At 36.7% G+C, this 26739-nt stretch overlaps 1 protein-coding gene across 4 annotated transcripts in view; it reads right to left on the bottom strand.

The window, feature by feature from the left end:
• The window catches only part of LOC150109786 (uncharacterized), a 1408745-nt gene that overhangs the window by 1076722 nt on the left and 305284 nt on the right, over positions 1-26739 (bottom strand). For all 4 annotated transcript variants that reach the window (XM_090396626.1, XM_090396635.1, XM_090396653.1 and 1 more), the window contains 2 exons: positions 13589-13714; positions 4541-4924 (listed from right to left, as the gene is read on the bottom strand). In XM_090396626.1, the coding sequence (XP_090252752.1) occupies positions 4541-4924; positions 13589-13714 (510 nt within the window). The remainder of the gene's footprint in view (positions 1-4540; positions 4925-13588; positions 13715-26739) is intronic.

The raw sequence follows: 26739 nt of genomic DNA, 5'->3' as shown, positions 1-26739 counted from the left end.
TGTATCCAATATGCTCAGGCCACATGGCAAAATAGCAAGCGCATCTAAACATAGCATGCTAAAGTGTTGGTTTGAGATAGGCTGTATTGATAGCTAGTTTTTCTAGGTGCTCTATGTAGAAGTTGGTAGGGGGGGAAGAGAAATGGGGGAGCACATAGCTGTCCCATCTAATTGGTTGTATATTTTCCCATTCCATGTGAAATATCCTGCATGTATTGTGAATTTAAATTATTATTATTATTATTACCACCTCAAGACCTCATGGAGTCAAAGACTCATCTGGAAAGTCCTTTTATCACACACACAGCACATCATACCATGCCTTTAACACATTCAAACTCCTTGCCGACACCACACTCTCAGGCAAGGCATTCCAACCATTCATAACTCTGCACGAAAAAAACCTGCCTCTCACTCCCTAACTCACACCCTCTTTATACAGTTTCCAGGGATAACCTCTGGTTCTGCCCCAATCTCCCACTATTTTCTGTAGAACCTCTCCAGCACTGATCCTATAACAGCCCCTTAATAACTTGTAGGTCTCTATCATATCTCCCCTCTTCCTCCTGTCCACCAGACTCTGCAAGTTGCATCTTCTCAATCTTTCCTCATACTCAACATTCCAGAGGTCAGAAACTACCTTAGTCAATCACCTTTGGACCCTTTCCAACATCTCTTCATCCTTCTGATTTGAAATAATTCAAATATATCAGGGGGAAAGTGTGACTTTAGCAGATCAAGGGTTTTAATTAGTGGTACATTTGTGAATAGTGAGGTGATATCAAAACTCACCATTATGTCTGAACTTTTTAAGGTATGGTGATCTAAAATACTTTTTAGATCACCATACCTTAAAAGAATTTTAAGGTATGGTGGCATACCTTAAAAGAATTTTATGGTATGGTGGGCAGAATTTTTGGCAAAGGAGGGAGAATTGTTTGCGAGAGTGGCTAATAGCTTAGCTAAATGTCTCGCCAGTCTGTATCTGGGACTATTTATATTATCCACAATAGGGCATAAGGGTGTACCTTGTTGGTAAATTTTCGGTGCTCCATATATTCTGGGTGTTTTAACGTGGAAGGGCCTAAGTTTATTTACTCTTTCTTTAGGTCAGGAAGGGACTTTTTTCAGTAATTTATGCATCTTATTCTTTTGTGTGTTGTGGGATTGCAATCTATAATTTTGTATGTTGACTGGTCTTGCAGAAGTGCATGCATTTTGTTTTCATATTCTGTTGTATTCATCACCATAATTGAGTTCCCTTTGCTTTTGTTATGATAATCTGGTTATTATTATGCAGCTCTTTTAGAGCAATGATTTCCTTATGTGGGATATTATTTTTGGGAGGTTTAGACTGGATTAGGATGTTGGCCACATCTAAACATATGTTATTGGCTATTGCTGGAGGCAGGTCAAATATTTCCAGTTTGATGAATGCCATTATTTTGGCTTTCGGAACTTGTTTGGGAGTAACGGCAAAATTGTGCCGTTACTGGCTTTAATTAACCGAAGAAGCCATTAAAGCATTAATGTCTTATTTGGTTAAGGTGAGTGATGATAAATTCATAAGGATGCAATCTTGTAACTGTGGTTGTTATAGCACTGCGTTGTTGGAGAATTTCAAACTTTCTCCGGTTTTTGACTTTGATGAATTCTTTTCTAGCTGTTGTGTCGGAGATATTGTCTAGGATCTCCCACAGTTCTGTGTTTAAAATATTAAATATTAGGTCACAGAGTGCATTGGTGGAATTTAATTTTGATAACTCTAGGTGAGTGGAGTTAGTCTGTTCTCATAATGGCGCTACACTCGCTTGTTTATAAATATGTTGGGCTTTGGCCGAGCGGAACTTGTTTTTAATTTTCACACAGTTAGGTATTAAATTGGTGTCTTGGCACCTCTTTAAGAAGTCTAACCTGTTCAGTTGCCATGCCAATTTCAACTTCCACTTACCATACTGTCATGTCTTGCATGCGGTGTCATCTCCATGAAGAATCCTCAAACACGTAGAAAGGTTTATGTGTTCAGCGTACATGTTGACCTAATTTTGAATGTAATGTATCAGAACACATAAATATAAGTAAATAATTATTTATTGATGCTATGTTGATGATGTGCTTGCTATTTGGCCACATGGCCTATGCACATTGGATTCATTCTTACCACATTTAAATAGCCAACACCCAAAAATTCACTTTACAATGGAACTGGAAACTAATAACTGTCAGCCCTTTCTGGATACACTAATCACACATCTTCCAAATGGTTCCTCATCATTCTCAGTTTTTAGAAAACCCACACATACAGAAATATTTACACAAACAATCGCACCATCACCCTTCTCAACAGTATGGTATTTTAAAAACGCTAACCCACAGAGCAAGAGCAATCTGTTCCAATAACAATGCTCTTGCTGCTGAACTGACTCACTTATGGCACACCTTCTTAGCCAATGGCTATAATCCACATAAGATAGACAAAATACTAAATGCTCCGCTCACACTAACCACCACGGAGAACTACAACAAAACAGTCACCATCCCATATGTTAAAGGCACATCAGAAAGATATCTAGAGTTCTCAATAAACATCAACTATGCACTGTACTCAGACTGTGTGTAAAATTAGCAACTCTCATCCATTCGCCCAAGGACAGCATCTTTCCTTTATCGCATCCAGGAGTCCACGAAGTACCCTGCTTATGTGATCAACTTACTACAATCAAACAAGAAGAACTGTGGACATCTACATCAGTGAACATAAAACATACATCCTGCACTATCGCTATGGCAAGTCGTGTCTAGCAGACCATGCTTTCAATACCCTACACAGGATCAACTGGAAGAAAACAAAAGACCTGCGCTGAAGCTGTTACAAGTCAGGGAGATTGTTCTTAGAAGCAACAGAAGCCTTAAAGCATACTCCAAATCTAAACAGTTATGGCTGTATAAATTTGCGTTAGATTTGGGAGACAGTTATCTTAAGACATAACTAGTACCTGATTGTTTTTTTTTAACATCGAGGGCGCCTAACTAGGACATTAGTCTTTGTGTTATTGCTATAATTTTATTACACCATGTTGTTGTAGTTCGCATACTGTGACAAACTATGTTTTGCTTTCTGAAGATTATTATTATTATTATTTGACACCTCCAGGGAGTCCAGGGACTCATCGAGGGAGGACACCTGCAGTACAACTCCGTCTTCACCATTCAATCACCAATGGTATTTCCACAGATAATCACAAACATCCATGTCATTTCCACAGATAGTCACAAACATTCGAATCCCACCGTGGGTGGGATTCGAACCCGCAGCCTTCTGGCTTGGCTTTAGAGCGGGTACGCTAACCACTCGACCAACCAGATGGTGGTTATAACACCAGCGAAATAACAGGAATGAGTCAATAAATAATTATTTACTTATCTTTCTGTATTCTGATATATTACCATCAAAATTAGTCAACACATGCCTATATAAAGTTCAATACAATTGGAGGACTGGGCTAGGGAAAATGGATGTCAATTTAATGTGGCAAAGTGTAAGGTTATGCATTTTGGGGTGAAAAGACTAGCAGCAGTATATCACATTGGTGGAGGTGTACTCCAGAAGATTGATGAGGCCAGGGATTTGGGAGTGTTGGTGGATAGGGAATTGAAGTTTAGGGAGCACATTGCAAAATTGGCTAAATCAGCTCATCAAATCACTTGGCGTCTAAAAAATACTTTAACAAGCAGAGACAAACAAGTTATTGTTCCTCTGTATCGAGCCTTGATAAGACCCCATCTAGACTACTGTGCCCAGATATGGGCGCCAGGGTTTCTTCTTGATGGGGAGGAGGTGGAGAGGATCCAGAGATGAGTGACCAAGATGATAGCAGGTCTGTGGAATGAACCTTATGAGAACAGGTTGAAGATTTGTGGGTTGCAAAAATTGGTCGATAGGCAGAAAAGGGGTGATATGTTTGAGAAATTCAAATTACTGAAGGGTTTCTATAAGATTAATTCAGAAGATAATTTTGAGAATAGGACTGGTGGTAGTAGGACTAGGGGCCATACATGGAAGCTGGGCAAGAATGTGGTTAGCAGGGGTGTTAGAGCTAGGTTTTTTATTTGGAGAGTGGTGAATGAGTGGAATAAGCTGCCAGAGTCTGTTGTGGGTGCTACAACCATGAATGAGTTCAAGGCGAGGTATGATAGATATTGTGTGAATGTCGAATAGTTGTTCTTGACATGATGTTAGGGCCTCCCTCGATGAGTCTGTCGACTCCTTGGAGTTGCCCGGAATAATAATAATAATACTCTAAGGTTAATCTTATTCCTTCTATATTTCTCATTCAAAGTATCTCTGACTTGTGTTGGAGACGTTATTCATTGTGAATTCGATGTATAAAGTATTTTATCTCATGCATGACACAATATGCAAAACTATAAATTCTTTTGTGGCATATTATGTCAGAGTATTTGTTGCTTATTTTATTTCATTACACATATAAAATCCAAAATATTGAAATCAAAAAATCGAAACATTACATGAACTTGCCTTCAACTGTTTCTTTGGTTATCTCTTGACAATCACAGAAAAAGTGAACTTCATAATCAAAACAGCGTCTTCCTCTATCTTGTTTATAATTTTGGCAAAGTAAACCAAGTTGAAGGTCACAAATGATATTTTGCTTTGTCTTAGATAAAGTCTTAGAACCCTTCTGTGTATTAGCAGATTGGCATTCAATTGCAGTTACTGCACCTTGTGAGCAAACAGTATAGCCACCAGCTTCAATAGTCTGAAGACTTTCGAAATCTCCATCTGCATCTGGTTGATGTAAATTATACCATTCTGTCCATCCTTTAATGCATGGAGGTATGGGTGTGCTACTTGTAGTATACATTTGTGTTCTATTTGGAAGAAGTGTAGTAGACTCAACACCTAAATTAAAAAAAAAAAAATAATAATAATTTTTATTATTATTACATTAACTACATGATAGCTAGCAACTTGCAGATTACAAGGATAAACAAGGTAGCAGGAGTTAAGTGAATGAATAATGAAATTAAGTGCAGGAAAATTAGTACAATACAAGTAGCAATATAAAATCACTATGGCAAATCATAAATGTAAGACAAAATCAAACAAACTTGAGGAGCAAACAAGTATATTAAAGGAAAAGAAAGCAGAGAATGGGATGAAACTTGAAAAACAATTAATGGAAATCCTAAAGAACTCAACAAAAAAATCCTCTTCACATGCGCTCTTGATCATTTCTTAACTGTTTTTCTTCATATACTATATAGGTTGCCTATCCTCTCAGAAGCTCAGATGATAATTTCATTCTTATGCAAAGCTCTTCCCTTAAGCCACTCTTAATATCTTGTCGACTGGAATTACAGCAGTGCAAAGTGGAATGACCTCTGGGATTTTACTCCTTTTTTTTAGGATCACTGTTTCCACAAATCCAGGTCAGAACACTTGCTCTGATCAGTTAGATATTATCCATATTGGAATGTAAGCTTTCTGCTTCCTACCTTCTGCATCATATGGAGTGCATAAGCCTTTTCAGTGGCTTATGTTTTTTGTATACTTATCCTGGTCAGAGTTTCTTCCCCCTTCTTCCCTGTAGTTTATCAGTGATGATTGCATTGGTCAGACATCTGTCCTATTGATTTCATTTTCTCCTCTTTCTATTCATATTCAATGTGCTTCATTTTTGGCACTTTTTCAAGTATACTCATTTGTTTGTAACTTTTTCTATCCAACTAATCAGCATCATCCTTTTTATTAACTATATTTCTTCAGTGTCAGTGTTTTTTTCCATTGCTTTTTTTGATAGTCTAGGTCTCCAAGGTGAACATCAGTATAGAACAGACAGAGCAGGTTATCAGTTGCATTCTTGTATATAATAGTACATCGGGTGGGCTAAGAATTTTTTTAATATTTTTATACTATATTTTTTCATCTTATAATTTTTTATTTTTTTCTTAATTTTTTTAAATTTTTTTATTTCGTTATTTTTTTTGGATTTTTTTTTACATAAATTTGAAATTTTGTTCTTAAAGACTAAACATGAAGTCACTTCACTCCAAAAATGTGGTGAGATAGCCTCCCACATGAGATAATGAAATTCATCTCCTACCAAAAGGCAATCACAAATATGGATTCCCATGATAGGATTTGAACTCTGCTTGTCAAAGAGTGAATATTATAACAGCTCATTCAACCATCTTGGCATGTTAGTATTTGTTTCAACAGTTAATTTTATCTCTCTCTCTCTCATGAAAGAGAGAGAGAGAGAGAGAGAAAGAGAGTGAGAAATGGTTCAATTGTTCAATGAAATGGTCTTTTAAAGTTACAGTTTAAGTTTTTATTCATCTCCCATTTCATCATTTTTTGTTTTTGGAATATTTATTTTTAAGTGAAATTTATCCCTGCTCTCTTTCATTTATTGACTATATTCTTCAAATCCTCTTAATTTGCTATTATTAGCATTCTGTATTCTAGCTATTGTAGGTGATTTATATTTCTTTCACTACTGCAACCTGAACAGCCTTGTGAATAGAAGAGGGAAAGGGGAATGAATGAGAAATATAAGTTAACGAGAGGTTGTTACCAGATTAATGTGGAGAAAATTTTTCACAGAGTAGAGGAAAAAAAAATATAGATCAAGAGGTTACCATGAAAGATATATAAGAAGAGCATGAGCAAGGGAGGGAGAAGTAGGTTCATTAAATGGAGAGTGGCTGATGAGTGAAATGAATTGCCTGAAAATGTGGTGAGTGCAGAAACGATAAATGTGTGCAAGACTTTGATCTTGCATAAACATGTGGACCTCCCATGATGGATCTTTCAATTCCATGAAAGTCAGATGTGCATAATAATAATAGCCTAAATTTAACTATGTTTCTATTTTTTGCATGCCCATTTCTGAGAAAATCTAAAACAATGATGGTGATAATACACACATCTTTGTTGAATTTGACTACAATTGTATAACTACCCATTAAGAAAGTGCAGTATTTACTTCTAATTCAGATTGTTCCTTCCAGTATATGTATCATAATGAATTATCCTTATTTTTTATTTTTTTTATTAGTTTGGATTTCTAAGATGATTATAAGATTTTGTTTTGGGGTTATTTTTAGGTGAAATTTATCACAGCTGTTATCTTATTAACTATATCTGAGATGTCAAATTAGGTGTATCCTTTAATATAGACATTGAAATGATTCCCAAAGAATTTCAAATGGAAATAACTGATTTGCAAAGCAATGAACTAAAAAATAAGTTTCAAAATGTTAGTCTTATTGACTTTCATAAGAGTTACTTTCCAACTGATAAATTTCCATTGCTGGTACCCATTCCTAGCAAATAATGAATTTATTTGATAATACTTATTGGTGTGAACAACTCGTATCGAAAATGAATATTATAAAAAATGATCATTAAAATCGCCTTGATGATAAACAACTAAACAATTGTATTAAAGTAGCAATTTCAAACATACCTCCCAATATTGAAAAGCTTGATGAGAAACAAAGCCAAATATTGATTATTATAATTATTATTATTACCCCAAGACCCCATGGAGTCAAAGACTCATCTAAGAGTTCCTTTTATTACACACACACAGCTCATCATATCATGCCTTAAACACATTCAAATTCTCTGCAGACACCACACGCTGAGGCAAGACATTCCAATCATTCACAACTCTGCATGAAAAAAACCTGCTTCTCACTCCCATACTCACACCCACTTTATACAGTTTCCAGGGATGACCTCTGGTTCTCCCCTGATCTCCCACTATTTGCTGTAAAACTTCTTCAACACTGATCCTATAATAATCCTTTACTAACTTGTAGGTCTCTATCTTATCTTTGATCTTCCTCCTATCCACTAAACTCTGTAAATTGCATCTTCACGATCTTTCCTCATATTCGACATTCCAGAGGTCAGAAATACCTTAGTCAGTCACCTCTGGACCCTTTCCAACATCTCTTCATCCTTTTGAAAACCAGGTGACCAAATCTGGGCACAGTAGTCCATGTGTAGCCTAATGAAAGCCTTATACAATGAAACAATGAAATTAAATGAAATTTAATTAAATTTCATTAATTAAATTTTAGCAGTTATTTAATTTCTTTTGATTTAAAAAAAAATATGTACATATACCTGTATACATATTGAAAGTATTACTAGAAAAAATAAATCAAATTAAAAAAAAAACTTTTCATTGTAAATCTATGTCGAAAATAACAAATTCCACTCCATAAATTAAATTTTTGGATTAATATATTGAAGCATTTAATATTGTGTTCATTGCAACCTATATGGAATATCAGGTTTTCAATTGTGGCCCACTGAAGAACAAAGGTTGCTCATCACTGCTATATAGCATTCCCTCAAGATATGTAGCAATATACTGTAAATTCCTGTTGCCTTATTATCATGAAGTTCCCTTAATTCCTTATAAAATTTCTATTCATTCTTCATAAGTCCCCCCACCACCATACTCTCTACACTCCAGCTTCTCCTTCATCACAAGATGAAGTACACTGATAAACTGATCATTGAGTACTTCAAGTATATCCTCTGCATCGTTACCAATCTGCCAGTGTTATTAACAACTAGGATCATTCCCCCCATAATTTTTTTTCTACTTGCCACATATCAAAAGTACTCACTTGGATTTTTCTGTGCTTGAGTAGCTAATTTCTTACCACACTGCAATTTTGCTGTCTTTACAAGAAGATGATTCATCTTTCTAGTCTGTTCTCTTTTTTTTGCTGTAGCCTTCATGCAACTGATTATTATGAATATTCATCTTGTGTTGCCTTCACAGTGCTTTTGTCATCCAAATTTCATGCTTAATCTTTTCATTCATCCGTTTTATTCCTACTTTATTAGACTTATCATCTTTGGAATACACTCAGAGATTGTATGCTCTTGATTAATGCCCAGGCAGCAACTGACTCATTTCCATTCAACTCCCCTTTCCATATCCTAAGCTTTACATAATCACCAGAATTGTAGTTCCATGTGTATGCATTCTTTATAGAAGTACTTATATGATTAGTTGCAATCCAAGTGAACACTTCGCCAATTGGGTGAAGAATAGACACTCCATTCACAATCACATCCTTTCTGATATAAGTCCAGTTCTAAGACTCTTAACTATCATTTGCACTCCATTACATATTGCCTAAGTTGTCAAAACTAAGAACTTGAGAAATTGATTCTCCTTATTCTCTAACAATTTCTCTTCTTTCCAATCAATACTGCTATAAGTGATTTCACCCAAAATAATCATCCTTCACATGATCACTAAGCCAGGTTGCCTATAGATTTCTTTGTCGCCATCTTCCAAATTCCCCAGCCTGTAGTAACACCTAACCAAACATCTCATTCTATCAACCTATACACACACACACCATACTGCTTCAAAACCCCTGCTACTTTTTTCCTTGTTTCTGAATATTCTGTAGATTAAATTCTACAGCTATTGTCAGTAGCATGCCCCCTCCCTTCTTGCTCTTTCTATCTGAATGAAAAACTCCATATTCACCCATTTCTATTCCTGTTAAGATATCATTCTCATCCAACCAAACTGACTTAGGCCAACTATTTTCACGCAAATAAACTCAATTAATGCAGCAATTTCATCTCCCTTATTTCTGATGTGCCTGGCATTTGTAAATAAGCAAAACAATTCATTTCTTCTTCTGTAACCAGTCATACTCATATTGCCCCTCATTTGTGATTTATCCACACATGCTGTTGACTCACTCCAAAATTTTCAGATTCATTTCATCACTCTTATACGGTTCATTTGTCCCTTAATCACATCCCACATAATCACAAACTGAAATCCTTTCTCTTCACACAGCCAAAATTCCATTCAAGATCTTTGCTCTCCATTGTAACTCATCATTCTTATATCTTGGCAACACAAAAACAACTCTTCATACCATACTCCTATCTTTCAACTCGCCCCAATAATCTCCTGATATCCATCTCCCAATGCCCAAGCAAATGATTCATTTCAACCACTAACTCCCCTCTTACACTTACTTATCATATCCAGTCCTCATTCACCATGTTTATCCTTCTTCCTGGAAAAGATACCTTGGTATCCTCCCATCCACATACCTTTTATAATAGATTCTTCATACAGTGCTACTCTTGAGTCATTTTAAGTCATTTACAACTATACTATTTTTTCTTCATTATCTTTCATTTTAATTTTTTACACTCTCATATTCATATCCACCATCTGTCTAATTTCATTTCATTTTGTATATTCCTCATCTTGTCTTAATCATTTCATTCTTCAATTCTTGCATCCAGTAATCATTTTTACTATTTCTCCATCAGTCAGACTTTCTTCAGTTTTTGCAGTCATGCCAGCTCTTGCTCTGTCAGTCAGGCTCACTTCTGTTTATATTCAATTTTTCAATCATTTCTGTATGCACAACTACATTTTATGCACTCATAGTTTCATGCTCACTCTTCTGGCTATCATTTCTAGTCTTACACCAATCACTGCCTTTCACTCTTCATCTGGTATTCTTCACTTAGCATTCATTCTTTCATTCAAATCACTCAGTCCATTAATATATCTCACTTTCTGCAGAATACTCTCTCATTTCTCTTCTTGAATCTCTCAACAGGCACCTGCCACATTTCACCATGCATACACATTATATCCCTAACTATGAACCATCTTAGTAAAATCCACATTGCTTAACACACTTGCTTTTCATGCTGTGTGTGTGGGTGTGTGGTTGCTCTTACTTCCATTTTTGCCTTCATTAACTGTTATACACAAAATTTGCTGCAAAACCTAATTAATTAGTAGGTTTTGTAGCTTGATAATTAATACACATTTATTTAAGTATCACTACTTAAATAAATTTTCTGTGAAATGCATATAATTCTTCAAAAATATTCCAAAATATAAAACTCATCTTTGTTCCAGCAATTCTACTGACTGTCATTCATTCATTTCTTCTTCATTGATACAGTACTCATGATATAATAAAAAATTTTAATGATAACTTTGTCACAATGTTTCATGTCACAGAAGTCCATTGGAATAGACAAGACTTATAAAAAGAATTAAAAATGATGAATCACATGTATTACTATATATAAATTAAGTGGATATTAAATCCAATATTATTTCAAAGCCGAATGCAGAAACTATAAAAGCTTCGTGCTGAATATAATAAGAAACTGTAAAAGTTTCAGCAAAGTTTGACCAGAGAGCTTATGGGAACACACTCGCCACCATACTAAGAGTTGCCCCAGCCAAATGATAGGAAGCACGATTGCTAGTATATTCGCCTCCATATTATATTTATCAACTGCATGTTTTCTCTGCCTAGTTTATCTATGTGAGAGAAAAACTTATGTGTCTGTGAGGAAAGCTTCTTTGAAAAACAGTTAATTCATGTTCGAATTAAAAATTTCATTGGCTGAAATGAAACTAACACAGTGACATTATAAGGAGAGAGTGTGCTGGCCAGGTTGACCTAGTGGTTAGTATATCCAATTGCTATGAAACCAGCAATTTGAATCCCACCACGGGAATGGATGTTTACAGTTACCTTTAGGTAGGAGTTGAATTTCATTGCCCAATGTGAGATCACTGTCCCACCTAATGGAGGCCACATGGGTTCTATGGCAGTTTTTTCTAGACTATGTAAAAAGCAAATAAAAATTAATGAAAAAAAAATCCTAAATCCACCCATGGTAAAAATGTACTACAGATTATTAAAAACCTTTTTGCAGGTGTGAACCACATTGAAATTAGAAGAATCAAACTATGAAACCTACATAAAACCACTGGAACCCACTCAAAAAAATTAAATCAATTTAAAAAATGATGAAACAAATATAGTATTTATTTATAGAGTAAACAAATATAGTATCCCACAATAAGTTGTGGGGGTCTCATTAAGGTCTGGTAATTATAGCAACGTTATGGATTAAACACATAACATCAAGAAAAATATGATTAGTGTGATCAAGAATGAGGAAGACGACCATCATTCAGAAAATGAATGTTGCATCAAGGAGTGTAGCAGATTGAGAAGATGGTAACAACTAGGTAGATAAATGTAGAGTGAGAGTAAGTTATTTGAAGAGAAAGAGAGAGACAGATTGAGATACCAAGAGAAGTAACATATGAAAAAGAGAGAGAGTTCAGAAGTGTGAAAGAACAGATTAGGAGGCTGGAAAGGCTAACTCATTTTAAATGAACAAGAATGGGAGTGAGAGAGAGAGAGAGAGAGAGAGAGAGAGAGTTATAAGAATGACAGAGGGAGAGAAAGTAGCAGTAACCAAGAGTTGAGAGGGCAGGAGCTAAAGCTGAAGAGGTGAGAGGAAGGCAGGTAAGTGGGGAGATGCAAGAGGAGGGAGAGTCAGAAGCTAGAAATGAGTGAAAAGAGGAAGGTAGGTAGGTAGGAACACAAGGAGAAAGCAAGTCAGAGTGAGGGATGCAAGTGAGTAAGAAATGAATGGAGCAGTGAGAAGTGTGATATAGAGACACTCAATGATTTGCAGAAGGCAAAATAGAATGTTAGAGGAGTGCTCACCTGGAGGAATGATAGAGTGTGACTGTGGCAATTAAGCAAGGTGAAAGAATGGATAAACTAACTGTGATGTTAGGTACAAATGACCTGAGAGTTTGTGAATCAGGTAGCGAGAAATTTCAAATTTATGCTTCAGGTTGTATAGTACAGGAGTATGAGAGGGAAGATGATAATGCAGAGATGAGCAGAACAGCATCAATAATGAACGGCATGACCGAGAATATGCCAAAAGATAAGAAGAGAGCAGTATGCAAGAGATGGACTGCATTTGAATGAGAAAGGACATAGGCATCTGGAAAAAAAATGCCATTCTAGGAGCAAGTGAAAGTATTAGTTAAGGGAAACTAGGATTGTCAGGGTGGATTGAAGCAAGGGTAGTCTCTTGTGGGAACAGACACTGGTGAGAATCTGAGACAACCTAGATGCCATCTGGGTTGTCTCAGATTTGGTAGCCAGAATTTAAATTAATCTTGATTAGGGTGCAAAGGTGGATAATAAAAATTATATCAGAATTACAATGTTAGCTATGAGGCCAGATTGAGGATTTGAAGACTGCAAAGTTTGGTAGATATGGAAAGAGAGGTAATATGATTGAGACATTAAACTGTTGAGAGATGGTTACAAGGTTGACAATGGGGAGTTCTTATGTATTATAAATCAAGAGGAAGAAACAAGAACAAGGGGCCATGCCTGAAAGTTACAAATGAAAATGGTGAGAAACAAAGTGAAGATTTTTTTTTTTTTTGCATGGAGGATGGTTGGACTGTGGAATGCAATGTTTGATAGGGTAGTGAGAGCACAAATAGTGAATGAATTTAAGAAATAGTATGAGATAGACTTTGTGTTGCTTAAGATAGGCCTCCTACAATGAATCAATATGACTCCATGGTGATCCTGAATAAAATAATAAAAGAAAAGACATTGAATTTCTAAAATGCAAATTATGCCATATGCTTGAAAACAATAGCAAAAAAAAAAAAAGAAAAAAAGTAACACTTACATGGACAGAAGAAGCGAACTTCATAATCATAGCATCCTCGGGGCCCATTGTCACTACTCCAGCACTCAAGACCATCTTTCAAATCACAAGTTACAACCTGACCTGCATCAACAGCATCCATCATAGCTGTTAAAAGAAATGAAAAATTCAAATTATGTTATCTCTTAATATACAATAAACATTAATTTTCTTAGATTCATTTTGCAAAATGCACAAGCATGCATTAGATTTGTTTTATGTCATCATTATGCAAGTTATTCCCTCCTGCTGGCAAAATACATCTATTGTTTTGAATATGTTACTTCAAATTCTTCACATCAACTGCAGAGATGCAAAGGACAAAAGAAATTCATGTTATATACTGCAACATCACTATACTACCACCACCACTCTGAATAAGTGGAATTTAATAAAATCTGGGATATTATAAAATATAAATATATCTGCATGGTTCAATATATATATATATATATATATATATATAACAGAAAACTTTAGGGGCTCTTCATACATTATAATAATGCTTTATGTTATCAACAATACTAAGAGATGAAAAAATACATTTATTAAGCTCATTAATATTTCGCTGGTCTTATAACCAGCATCATCAGAGCACATTTATAACTGTGATAGACACAAAGCACTAAACTAGATAACTGATGAAAACGATTTGATTTGTAATTGAAAACATAATTAATATTCTTATACGGCACATTCTGTGGGACAGATAACCATAAAGTTAATTTAGAGAAGTCAGGTCATGATGTCTAAATTATAGTCTCTCAGATCTTTGGTAAATTAATGCAACCATACTTTTGAGAATGGGACAGTGAATCATAGCTGATGCTGATTGTAGGCAAGGATGCCTACTTTCTTCTCATCTGTTTAGTATTTATCATGACATCATGCATGTAGTATTGGATGAGCTTAATAAAGGAATTAGGATAGGTGGTAGGTTGATCAGTAATCAGAAGTATGCTGATGGTACAGTATTCCTTTGAGATGATGAAGAACTGGGACAAATTCTTGACAAAATCAATGAGATCAGTAAGAACTGAGGACTTTTCAGTCCTACCAAGACAAAGATAGTTTCTCAAAGGAAATACAGACAGGGAAGCTCCGGAGAAACAAGTATATGTACCTTAATGGAGAAACAATTATGGAAGTCAGCAAGTTCAAGTACAAAGGATCCATTATTAATGTGAAGAATTGCTGTTCAAAAGATGTCAGAAGAAGATTTGGAATGGTTAAGACAGCAGTCACAAACTTGTCTAAAATCTGGAAGAATGGATCTATCTCCACAAGAACAAAGTTAAAGATTCAGGATGTAGTTGTTTTTCGAATAGCAACTTATGGATGTGAGACTTGAAACCTAAAGAAGATGGATAAGAAAAGGATAGTTGCTTTTGAGTTGTGGTGTTGCAGAACATAGACTGAACAGAACAGAATTGTTGAGGACGTCATATACTGAAAGATAGACAAATAGATAGGTGCTTGAAAGGATTGGTAGAACTTTAAGGCTCCTTAAGGATAGTGACAGAAGAAAATTGAAATACTTTAGAACATTGAAAGAATGAAAGGAGCACTTCTCAAAACAGTAATAGAAGTTCCTGGAAAACAGAGAAAGGAGTAGACCCTAAATTAAATGAATGGTTTTGTCTGGAATGACTGATCATCAGAGAGTTTAAGCCTCGAGAAAAGCAAACAACAGCACCATTTGACAAAGAATAGTGTGATACATTACTGAGCAGCAGAGTACCTATACAACATCTGATGATGATGTACAACAAATAGATGAATGGGTGGATGGACCTATAATCATTTCACTGTAATATATTTGTTTTCTTTCATCTGATCCTTAAAGTGTATAAATTACTTTAATTAATAAATTATTTAATTAATTTAATTATTTAATTAGCAAAATTATTATTATTATGAAGACAGACCTCCAGGAAGTCAGAGACTCATCAAAGGAAGCCACATACTACACCCACCAGCTATCATACTTATTCTTGAATTCTTTCACACTTCTTGCACTCACAACATCCAATGGCAATCCATTCCAACATGCTCCACCCTCTGAGAGAAAAATCTAGATCTAACCCCCATTCTTAGCAGCCCTCATTCTCAGCTTCCAAGGATGTCCCTCTTGTCCTTTCCCCACCTTCCATAAATTGAAATATTCAATCAACTGAAATCCTGTATCACCCTTTCAGAAGTTTCTAAGTCTCAATCATATCACCATTCTTTCTCCTGATTGCTAGTGTCTGCAACCTACAAATTCTCAATCTGTCTTCATAATCAGTATTCCACAATCCTGATATCATTTTTAACACTTTCCTTTGTACTCTCTCTCTCTCTCTCTCCAATACATCAGGAAACCAGACTGGCACACAATAAGCCAAGTGAGGTCTTATCAAAGCCAGGTAAAGAAGCAAAATGACATCCCTATCTTTAGATGTGAACGTTCGTTTCAGCATTGCGATCATCTTTTGAGTTGTATTTGCAATATTTGCTACAGCATCTGAACTTCAACTTCCTATCTACTAACACTCCAAGATCACTAGCTTCATCAGTTTCTTCTAGCCTAATCTCACCAATATAATACAAAATTAGATATCTAATCATGCCGAATTGAATGACTTTACATTTACTGATGTTGAATTGACATCCATTTTTCCATATCCATAATTCCAGTCTATTCAAATCATTCTGCAAGTACTGCATATCAGCAGCATTCATGATTACCCTACCTATCTTTTCATCATCAGCAGCAAATAGCTGAATGTCTCTTGACAAATCCTTCCTAATATCATTAATATACAGATTGGGAAGGATTTGTCAAGAGACCAAGCACTGATCCTACTGGTACACCACTTGTTACCTTAAAACCTTGCAGACTCACATTCCAAGTATGCCACTTTTTGACATCTGGCAGTCAACAATCCTCTTATCCATGCTATTCTATAACCAAAACCATTTTTTTTCCAATTTATGCAATAGTCTATCATGCTGTACTCTGTCAAAAGCCTTAGCAAAATCCAAAAGTATCATGGTATATCCATTCCCCTTGTCTAGTTCAATGATAACATTGTTATAGAATGTGGCTAAAACATGACCTTCCCTAAGTAAACCCATGCTGTTCATTGCAAAGTAGAGATTCGCCATCAACCCATTTCTGAAAGCGAGCCATAACCGATTTTTCCAAAATCTTCACCACCGTTCATGAGATACCAATTGGTCCATAGTTGGATACATCAGTCTTTGTACTACCCTTGTGCAATGAAATTACCATACATTCCTTCCATTTCTGCAGAATATGCCCTGTTCTGAGATTCATATTAAACAGCCTGATCAAAGGAATAGCTAGATCAGCTGAACACTCTTTCAGCACACATGCTGATATCCCATCAGTCCCTATTGATCTAATTCAAGAATTAGAGGCTGTTCTGCAACAGTTTTAATACCTCATCCTCATACACCTGTATTTCTTCGTCCAGTGAAGAGGTAATAGTGAGCTCAATGTTGCGTACACCAGGTTGATAGCTTTTAATAAAATGGGCACTCTTTAGCTGAACAACCTCTTCTGCATCTGTAACGCTCATGCCATCTGGATTTAGAAGAGTTATTCTTTCATATTGATTCTTTCTTTTATTTGCAGCATATTGATAGAATTCTTGTGGGTATCTTTAGCACACAGAGTCAGTTTCTTTTCATACTCAGACTTTGCTTTCCATACAACAGTTGTGACTATTCTAGCCTGCTGCTTATATCGTTCATAACGGAAGTAATCCTTATGCACACGGTATTACTTCCATATCGTCCTTTTCTTATGAATCTCTTGCTTAATATGATTACACATCCATTTGATTCTTATCCTATATATTCTTTGAACTCTTAGGACACATTCCAATATTGCATCATTTAAGTACTGTTTAAATTCTTCCCATGCACTGTCACTTTTCTTTCCATCCAGCAACCGATCGCATTCCACTGAACTCAGTATACTCCTCAGTTGCATATAATTTCCTGCTTTATAGTTTAGCATGTAATCTTTTCTAAATAAAGTAACCTTTTCATAAAGTTACTCGCTTCCCCATTATTACACAGATAGATAAGAAGTTAGTGGTGCCTCTATATAAGGCACTGGTTTGATCACACGTGAATATTGTGCTCAGGTTTGTTCACTTGGTTTTCATTGTGATGTGGAAACAATAGAAAGGATCCAGAGATGAATGACCAAAGTGATATAAGGACTCTGGAGCATTGGTTATGAAGACCATTTGAGGGAATGTGGATTACAGTTGTTATAGGTCTGAGAGACTTACTAGAATCAGCATCATCTATGAAAGGACAAAAAGGACAGGAAGACAGGAATGCTGCTGATGATAGCAGGGGAATTATGTTCACATAAGGTAGACATGAAAGAGGGAAATAGTGGGAATAATTATGCGACAGTGCGGTGTAACATGGAGGTTGACAGGAAGACATATTTAGCTGGATGGTGCTATAGACCTGTAATTGTGGAGGGCGGTGATGAAGAAATGTATAAACAACTTGGATCAGTGAACAAAGGAAGGGTAATTATTATGGGTGATTTTAATTATGCCGGTATAGACTGGAATGAAGAGATAGCATTTGGGAATAAATAAAGTGAATTTCTTGAGTTCTTGAGAGGAGGTAAGGAGGGCTTGCGAGGATCGAGAGTTTTAGATCTGATCATTTCATTAGAGGATCTAATTGTGAGAGGGAGTTTCACACTTTCCTCCAGTTGGTGAGAGAGATCATGAAATGATCACCTGGTTTGTGGCTGGTTATATGCACACTTTTCTGAGGAAAGGATATATGTGACCAAATTATAAGGCTGGTTATGACAAGCTTATGAGCAGGCTTGGAGTTATAGCATGGAATGAGGAGTGGGAAGGAAATAAATGCTGCTTGGGAGCTGACAAAGAAATATAGCATCATCAACGTCTGAATGTATACCAAAGGCCAAAAGGCTGAATAAGATAGGCATATAATAGAGGAATGAGGAGCTTAAGCATGAAACCTGGAAGAAGGTACTTTGAAGGCATTACAAGATGAATAATGGTAATAATCAGATTCATCTATTCACAAATGAACTGTTAATTGAAATTCTTGATTTACTAAACTCACTTTCCATCTGATATATTTGAACTATTTAAATTCACAGTACATGCAGGTTATTTTACATGGGAAAGGAAAAGGAAACTATTCAAACAATTAGATGGGACAGCAATGGGTCCCCTCCCCATTTCTCCTCCCTTAGCCAATTTCTAAATAGAATACTTGGAAAATATAGCTATCAAAACAGCCACTCTCACACCAGCAGTTTGGCTATGCTATGTTGATGATGTGCTAACTATTTGGCCATATGGTCCAGACACACTGCATACATTCCTAGCATATTTAAATAGTCAACACCTAAAAATTCACTTTACAATGGAACCGGAAGCTAATAACCGTCTGTTCTTCTTGGATACACTAATCACACAGCTTTCAGATTATTATTATTATTATTATTCAGGCCTCCATGGAGTCAAGAGACTCATCATGGGAGGCCCTTACTAGTAAACACAAAGTCTCTCATACCACTCCCTGAACTCACTACTCTCTCAGGCAATAAATTCTATGGTTCAACCACCCTCCATGCAAAGAAAACACTCCTTATCCTCTTGCTCACAGCTTCCCTTCACAACTTCCAGGGATGACCCCTTGTTATAGCTCCTTCCCACTATTCCACCAAGCGAAAGAACTCCCCAGTGTCTACCCTGTAACTAACCTGACCAAACTCTGCAATCCACATTCCCTCAGCCAATCCTCATAACTAACTTGTACAGTCATGAAACCATTTTTGTTATCTGCCTCTGTACCCTTTCCACAGTTAATTTATCCCCTTCAAATCCTGGGGAGCAAATATGAGAACATTAGTCTAAGTGTGATCTGATCAGGATCTTATACAATGGAACAATAACTCTTTTATCTCTGCAGGTCAGCATCCTTCTCAATATTGCAGGAATTTTATGGGTTACCTGCGCCACCTTTTCAATATGTTCCCTGGATTTCAGTTTTCTATCAATCATCACCCCAAGATCTCTTATCTCCCCTACTTCCTCCATTACAGCTGCTCCAATCGAGTATGCAGCTGCCCATTGATGTATCCCAAAAGTTCAAAATTTTACATTTTGTTGCATTAAACAAAATGTAAAATTAAACTGAAATCCCCATTCATCTGCTCATCTGGCTAGTTTATTCAAATAAACTAAACCTCGAATCTGCCCTATCACTCTAGTATTGAAACTTACTTCTCCAGAATGAAATACTCCAACAAAATGTTCATTGAACAGCTCCACTATGTCCTCTGCATCCTTCCTTACCATACTAGTCACTCTTCTGGCCTGAGTCTTATATTCTTCAATTCCACCCTTCACGGAACTGCCCCAATTTGATTCCCCAAGTTCCTTTTTTTTTTTTTTTTTTTGATACTCCTGCATGTCTGTTCATTTTCCAAGTCAAAACCACATGATCACCCTCTCCAACTGGGTGGAGAAATGTCATCTCAGTTACATTATTATTATTACGGGTGTCTCCATGGAGTCAGTAGACTCATCGTGGGAGACCCATATTAGCAAAGCAACATCTGTCATATCTCTTCTTGAATTCATTTACAGATGAAGAGCTCACAACTAAGTCAGGCAATGAATTCCACTCATTCACCACCCTCCAGGCAAAAAACCTTGTTCTGACACCCTTGTTAATCACACTCTTCTTTAATTTCCAGGGATGACCTCTTGTTCTTCTATCACTATCACACAGTTGAAACATTTCCCCTGCATCAATCCTATAAAAACCTTTCAGTAATTTAAATGTTTCTATCATATTCTCTCTTCTCTGCCTATCAACCAACCTCTGCAATCCACAAGCTCTCAATCTATCAATGTAGGGAGCATTTTTTACATCACTCACCAACTTAGTCACTCTTCTCTGAATCCTCTCCACAGCCTCCTCATCTCCAAGGAATCCAGGTGACAAGACCTGAGCAAAGTAATCCAAATGTGGAAGTATCAATGCTTTATAAAGGGGAATAATAACCTCTTTATCTCTGGATGTCAGTGTATTCCTCAACAACCAAGTAATCCTACGTGCAATCTTGGACACCTTAGCAATGTGTCCTCTGAACTTCATCTCCCTATCTACCAACACCCCTAAGTCCTTAGCCTCATCAATCTCTTGGCGTACTATTCCATCAATGTAGTACACAGCTGGTAATCTTTTAATCCCAAAATGCACGACTTTACACTTTTCCGCATTGAATTGACATCCATTACTGTTTGCTTATTTACATTCTACCAGCTTATTTAAATCATCCTGCAAACTTTCAACATCACTTTGATTTTTTATTGTGCTACCCAATTTTGCATCATCAGCAAAAAACTGAATATTTCTATAATAAATTTAGTTTAATCCTTTATCCAAGTGAGAGCAAACAAAGTTTTTGCCTGAAAATATCTTCAGGACTGAATATGCTGTTGTACTATCTTACCTGGGTAAGTAGTACAACACCAGGCAACTCATAGCAAAGGTGGAGCAAGCTACCAACAATCCTATTCCAGTATCTTCCATAATCTCACTTGGATAAAGGATTAAACTAAATTTATTATAGTCTAACCAAGTGAAAAATAAACTTTCAACATCTTTCTCTAAATCTAAACAAAAAAGTTTTGCCACCTTTTTTTTAATAAAAAAAAAGGTGGCAAACCTTTTGGCAACTCCTATAGATAAAGATGACCTTGCTATTGCTTCTGTTTGGTATCTCCAACTCTGGGCCTGGCTCCCACTGAAGAGACTTCAATAAAGGTCGAAACTAGTCTGGGTAGTGGCCAATCCATTAATGCATAACATTATACATATCCGCAAGGAGATGTTTTGCATTATGGGAGATACTGGGATAGGAGTGTTGGTAGCTTGCTCTACCTTTGGTACGAGTTGCCTGGTGTTGTACTACTTAAACAGGTAAGATAGTACAACACCATATCCAGTCCTGAAGATATTTTCAGTTGCAAACTTTGTTTGCTCTCACTTGGATAAAGGATTAAACTAAATTTATTATAGTCTAACCAAGTGAAAAATAAACTTTCAACTAAATATCTCCCTTTAAGCCATTTCTTATATCATTTATATACAAATTAAGCAACAATGGCCCAAGCACAGGGCCACACCATTAGTCACCTGCCTCATCCTAGACTCGGCTCCTCCATACACCACCTTCTGGTATCTCTCCCTGGGCCATTCTCCTATCCATATCAGCAATTTAGTATCCATTCCCATCTGCTCCAATTTGCATAACAGTGTTCTATGGGGTATCTTGTCAAAAGCCTTAGCAAAATCCAGAAGTACCACTGTGTAGCCAGAGTTTCTTCGTCCAACTCAGATGTCATTCTATTATGAAAAGTTAATAGATTGCTAAGGCAGGATCTACCTTTAACAAAACCATGTTGGCCTCCATAGAGTATCATATCCTGATCCACCAATTCTTGAATTTTGTCTTTAAACAACTTTTCCAATACTTTTATCACTACTCCCCAGATGGTGATTGGTCTGTAATTAACTACCGCAGTTTTAGAGCCACCCTTATGCAAAGGAACCACTTTGCCTAACTTCCACTCCCTAGGGACCATACCAGAGTTCAAACTTAAATTAAATATCCAAGTAAGAGCGGCTGACAATTCATTTGCACATTCATGCAACACCCAAGCTGATATTCCATCTAAACCTACAGCAGTGTTTGCATTTAAATTTTGCAATATATTAAATACCTCTGATTTCTTAGCTTCAATTCTCACATTAGTTATTGCTGCAGGTACAGAGATATCCTCACTTGGGTGATAGACTTTTGAAAAGTGATCACTCAGTAACTCGACTATTACATATGATTTTGTCACCTCAATACCATCACACCCACTAAAGTTATCCTTCCGAAGTCATTCTTCCTTTTACTTGCCACATAGCGGAAGAACTCTTTGGGATTACCCTTGATCTCTTTGGCTTAGGTCTTCTCATAATCTGATTAGCTTTTCTTACTATGCTGGTAACCTTCCTAGCTTGAATCTTGTACTGCTCATGGGTGTACTGATCGCCTTTCTCCTTGTAAATTCTCCATAACATTTTTTTTTTTTTTGCAGATCAAGCTTGATACTACTGCTCATCCATCTAACACCTACCTTGTTTGACTTCCTGACCATGGGGACACAATCTGATATTGATTTCCTCAGATACCCGCTGATTTTATCCCATGCACTGCTAACATCTTTCCCCTGCAATATGTTTTGCCATGGGATGGCTGCAAGCTCAATCCAAAGCTTGTTATAATTACCTAACCTGTAGTTCCATATATACCCCTTCTTAACAGAAAAATGCACAGATTTTTCAACCTTCCAAGTCAATACCACATGATCGCTTTCACCAATTGGAGGTAACGAGGACACCTTACTTATGCATATATATCCTCTGAACCAATAACCGGGTCCAACACTCTCACACCACATGTCCCCTCAGTTATGTGCTGTTTCAATTAATAACCTCGTAGAAGATGTATGAACTCCATTTCCTTTTTGTTACGTGATATTTCCTCCTTCCAATTGATATCACCATAATTAAAATCCCCCATAATAATCACTAAACCTGCACCCATTGCACTAATATGCTGATGCATAAATTCAATATCTCCTCCTGTACTCCCTGGCCTATAGCAGTATTCAACTGTATATTTGGTTGCATTGGTCACTATTTCGCACCACAGCGCCTCAAATGAACTCTCATTCACATGTGTATCATTGTGATATACTACTTTCTTTGGCTGCAACACATCAGCTATCATCAACAGATCAACAGTACTCCTCTCCCTGTTCTATCTTCTCTATCCTCCCTGAAAATACTGTACCCATCACATTCAATTCCAGTGACCACATCTTCTACTGACAGCCAAGTTTCACTAATGCCTACAACTTTTGGTGAGATTGCACTGACTAATGCCAAAAATTCTTCTCTCTTATTTTGAATGCTTCTTGCATCGGTATACAAAAATTGCAGATTCTCTCTAGTTCTTGTACCGGCTTTAGAACTGATATATGTCACTAATTTCAGTAGTTCCATGCTAAATTTTATCCCCTCTCTTCTACAATTTATTCTGCGAATAAGGATCAATAAATATACAATCAGTGCTAAAGTTTCTCTCTCTTACACTCAACCTTTTCAATATTAGTTTCAATGCCCAATTACTTCAACTTGTTCAGAAAACATTAACTTCTTCTATCGCTTATGTCTTTCCATGTTCAGATGCATCCCATCTCTAGCATACAACTGTCTTTTTCCTTCAAAACACTCCAAACATCAACAAATTCCAGACCACTTTTTTTGCACATTCTTCAATCATATCATTCATTATTGTCGCTCGTCTACTTAACTCATAATTGTCAAAACGAGGCAGCACACACACTATCCTCCCATTGACACTTTTCCTCTTCACAATATCTAACAATGTTCTTAAATCTTTTGCTACCCGATTTATACCACCACTCAGATCATTTGTACCCACCATAACTATCATCTTGTCTGCTTCATGCCCTCTCTTTATTGCTAAAGCCACTCTTTCTATTGTCCCACCAGCCAAGCACTCCTCAGGCATACCACTCTCCATACCCTTAATCATAGAATCACCATATATTTTACCACTCTTAACTTCATTCAAGTCCACACAAGCATCACTCATGGACTCATTTTCAGAAGATGAAGGTCATTTTTCATTTTCTTGAACTCCCAGCGAAGTTCTTCCACTATGGTCCCGATGTCAGCTTCCATTCCTAAATGCTCCAGCCTATCCCGACACTTCTCACATACGTCGACCTTTTCGTTCTTCTCATTTAGCCAGACCGACCACAGATCCTTCACATTCTTCGGCGCATACATGTAGCAGTTTCCGCAACGCATCCATTGCGAAAAATCTAATGCTGAGTCAGCCTTCTGTGTAGAAGTCCTGCGCGCCGCTGACGTACATTTCTTGTTGGATGCCATCTTTACACGTTAAAGTAGTGAAACAAACAGCAGCAAAAACACAATATATACAACACAGTTCCAAACAATAACACCACTGAAGGACACTTGTATGTAACCAATGTACAACTGCAGCACAATTTGAGACAAAAAGCCACACTATATTTAAATTTAAAAACACATTTTCTAGCCTAACTAAACACAACCGCCACATTTACCAAGGACACTTCTTTTGATGCTATGACCAAATCCAAAACTTTTGAACCTCTTGTTTCTGCTATTACATGTTGCCTAAGACATCTGTCTCTCAAGAATTCTAAAAATTCCATTCCCTTATTACTACATGCATTTTCTTCTTTCCAGGTTATACTGCTATAGTTAAAATCTCCCATAACAATCATTCTTGCACTTGCCAAGTTCAACTGCCTAAACATCCCCTGCTCCCCATCCTTTGTGCTCCTTGACTTGTAGCAACACCCCACTAAATATTCATCTTGCCCACCTCTACCTCACACCATATGCTTTCAAAACTATTAGTGTCACAGCCTTGCAAAGCCGTAGAGATATAAGTCATCACTTATCAAAAGCAGTACTCCACCACTGTGTTTTCCTTTCCTATCTCGATTCTCATCATGATGGGAGGAATCTTTATACGGACGGTTTCAATCGAAGGTGAGTTAGCCGATCTCATACGGAGGTAGCAGGGTTTTTTCTTCAGAAACTCTGGTTTTTCATCCCATACAGAAAAATCGGCCCTTCAGAACACAAGCAATTTACAGACAAAAAAATACTAGCTGTGGTGGTGGCCAGTAGATGGCGCTGATGTTGATGATGAGTTGTAGAGGTTCGGTGCAATGGGGGAGACGGAGAGTTGTACAATAGGTGTCCTCCCGCAATGTGTCTTCGGACTCCTTGGAGGTGTCGCAGATAATAATAATAATAATCTGGCCAAAGAATGCTGTACCCTTCTAATTCAATTTCTGTTATTATATCATCTTCCGTCAACCATGTCTCAGAGATCCCAATAATATTTGGAATCTTCCAGGCTGATGCAGTCAGTGCTACCAATTCATATTCCAGATACTCCTGGTATTTGTATAAAGCATAAAAATGCATAAAAAAATATATGTATTATATATAAAAAAAAATAAAGAATAAAGATAGTTCCTTATCTTTTTCTGTTTCAGTTCCTTATCTTTTTCGGTCACATCATCACCCATCTCAACAGTATGGTATCCTGAAAACACTAACCCACAGAGCTAGAGCTATTTGTTCCAATTCTGTATGTTAATGATATTGGTGAATATTTGGATGCAAATATCCAGTTGTTTGCAGATGATGCAAAGTTGGGATTAACAATGAGGAGTAGAGCAGATGCTCTGGCCTTTCAAGAAAACTTGAATAGATTTAGTGAATGGGCATGGGTCTGTTGGATACCAGTTTAATGTAGCAAAATGTAAGGTTTTAAAATTTGATAATCAAACATGGGATGTAAAATTTATGCTTGGTGGGGATATATTGTTGGAGGTGGAGGAAATAAGAGATGTTGGGGTGATGGTGGATAAGAATATAAAATTTAGAGGAACATTTTGTGAGAACAACACAATTAATTCTGGCAATGACACAGAGGACACTGACTTGCAGAAGTAAGGAGAATCTTGTTCTATTGTTTAAGGTCTTGATTAGGCCACATATGGACCACTGCACACAGATTTGGTCACTGCTTTTGAAAAAAATAATGAAGAGATATTGGAAAGAGGCCAGGCCTGGTTGGCCGAGTGGTTAGCGTATCTGCTTTCCAGCCAAAAGGCTGTGGGTTCGAATCCCGCCGTGGGCTTGGATGTTTGTGATTGTTTGTGAAAATACTAGTGGTAGTGGTAGATGGCATTGGTGTAGTTGTAGTTCATTGTAGTTGGTGGATTTTAGGTGGTGAAAATAGAGAGTTGCAGAGTAGATGCCCTTCCTCGATGAGTCTTTGGACTCCCTGGAGGTGTCCAATAGTAATAATGAGTCGAGAAGCAATAGACAATGGTTGTTTCTGGTCTCTGGAATGCTGAGTGTGAAGAAAGATTAAGAAGATG

The sequence above is a fragment of the Typopeltis vanoorti genome, chromosome 1 (assembly GCF_054136105.1).
Source record: "Typopeltis vanoorti isolate ZY-2024b chromosome 1, IOZ_Tvanoo_1.0, whole genome shotgun sequence".
Classification (NCBI taxonomy): Eukaryota; Metazoa; Arthropoda; class Arachnida; order Uropygi; family Thelyphonidae; genus Typopeltis; species Typopeltis vanoorti.
The sequence above is the reverse complement of the archived record's forward strand: the minus strand, read 5'-3'. Positions and strand labels throughout refer to the sequence as shown.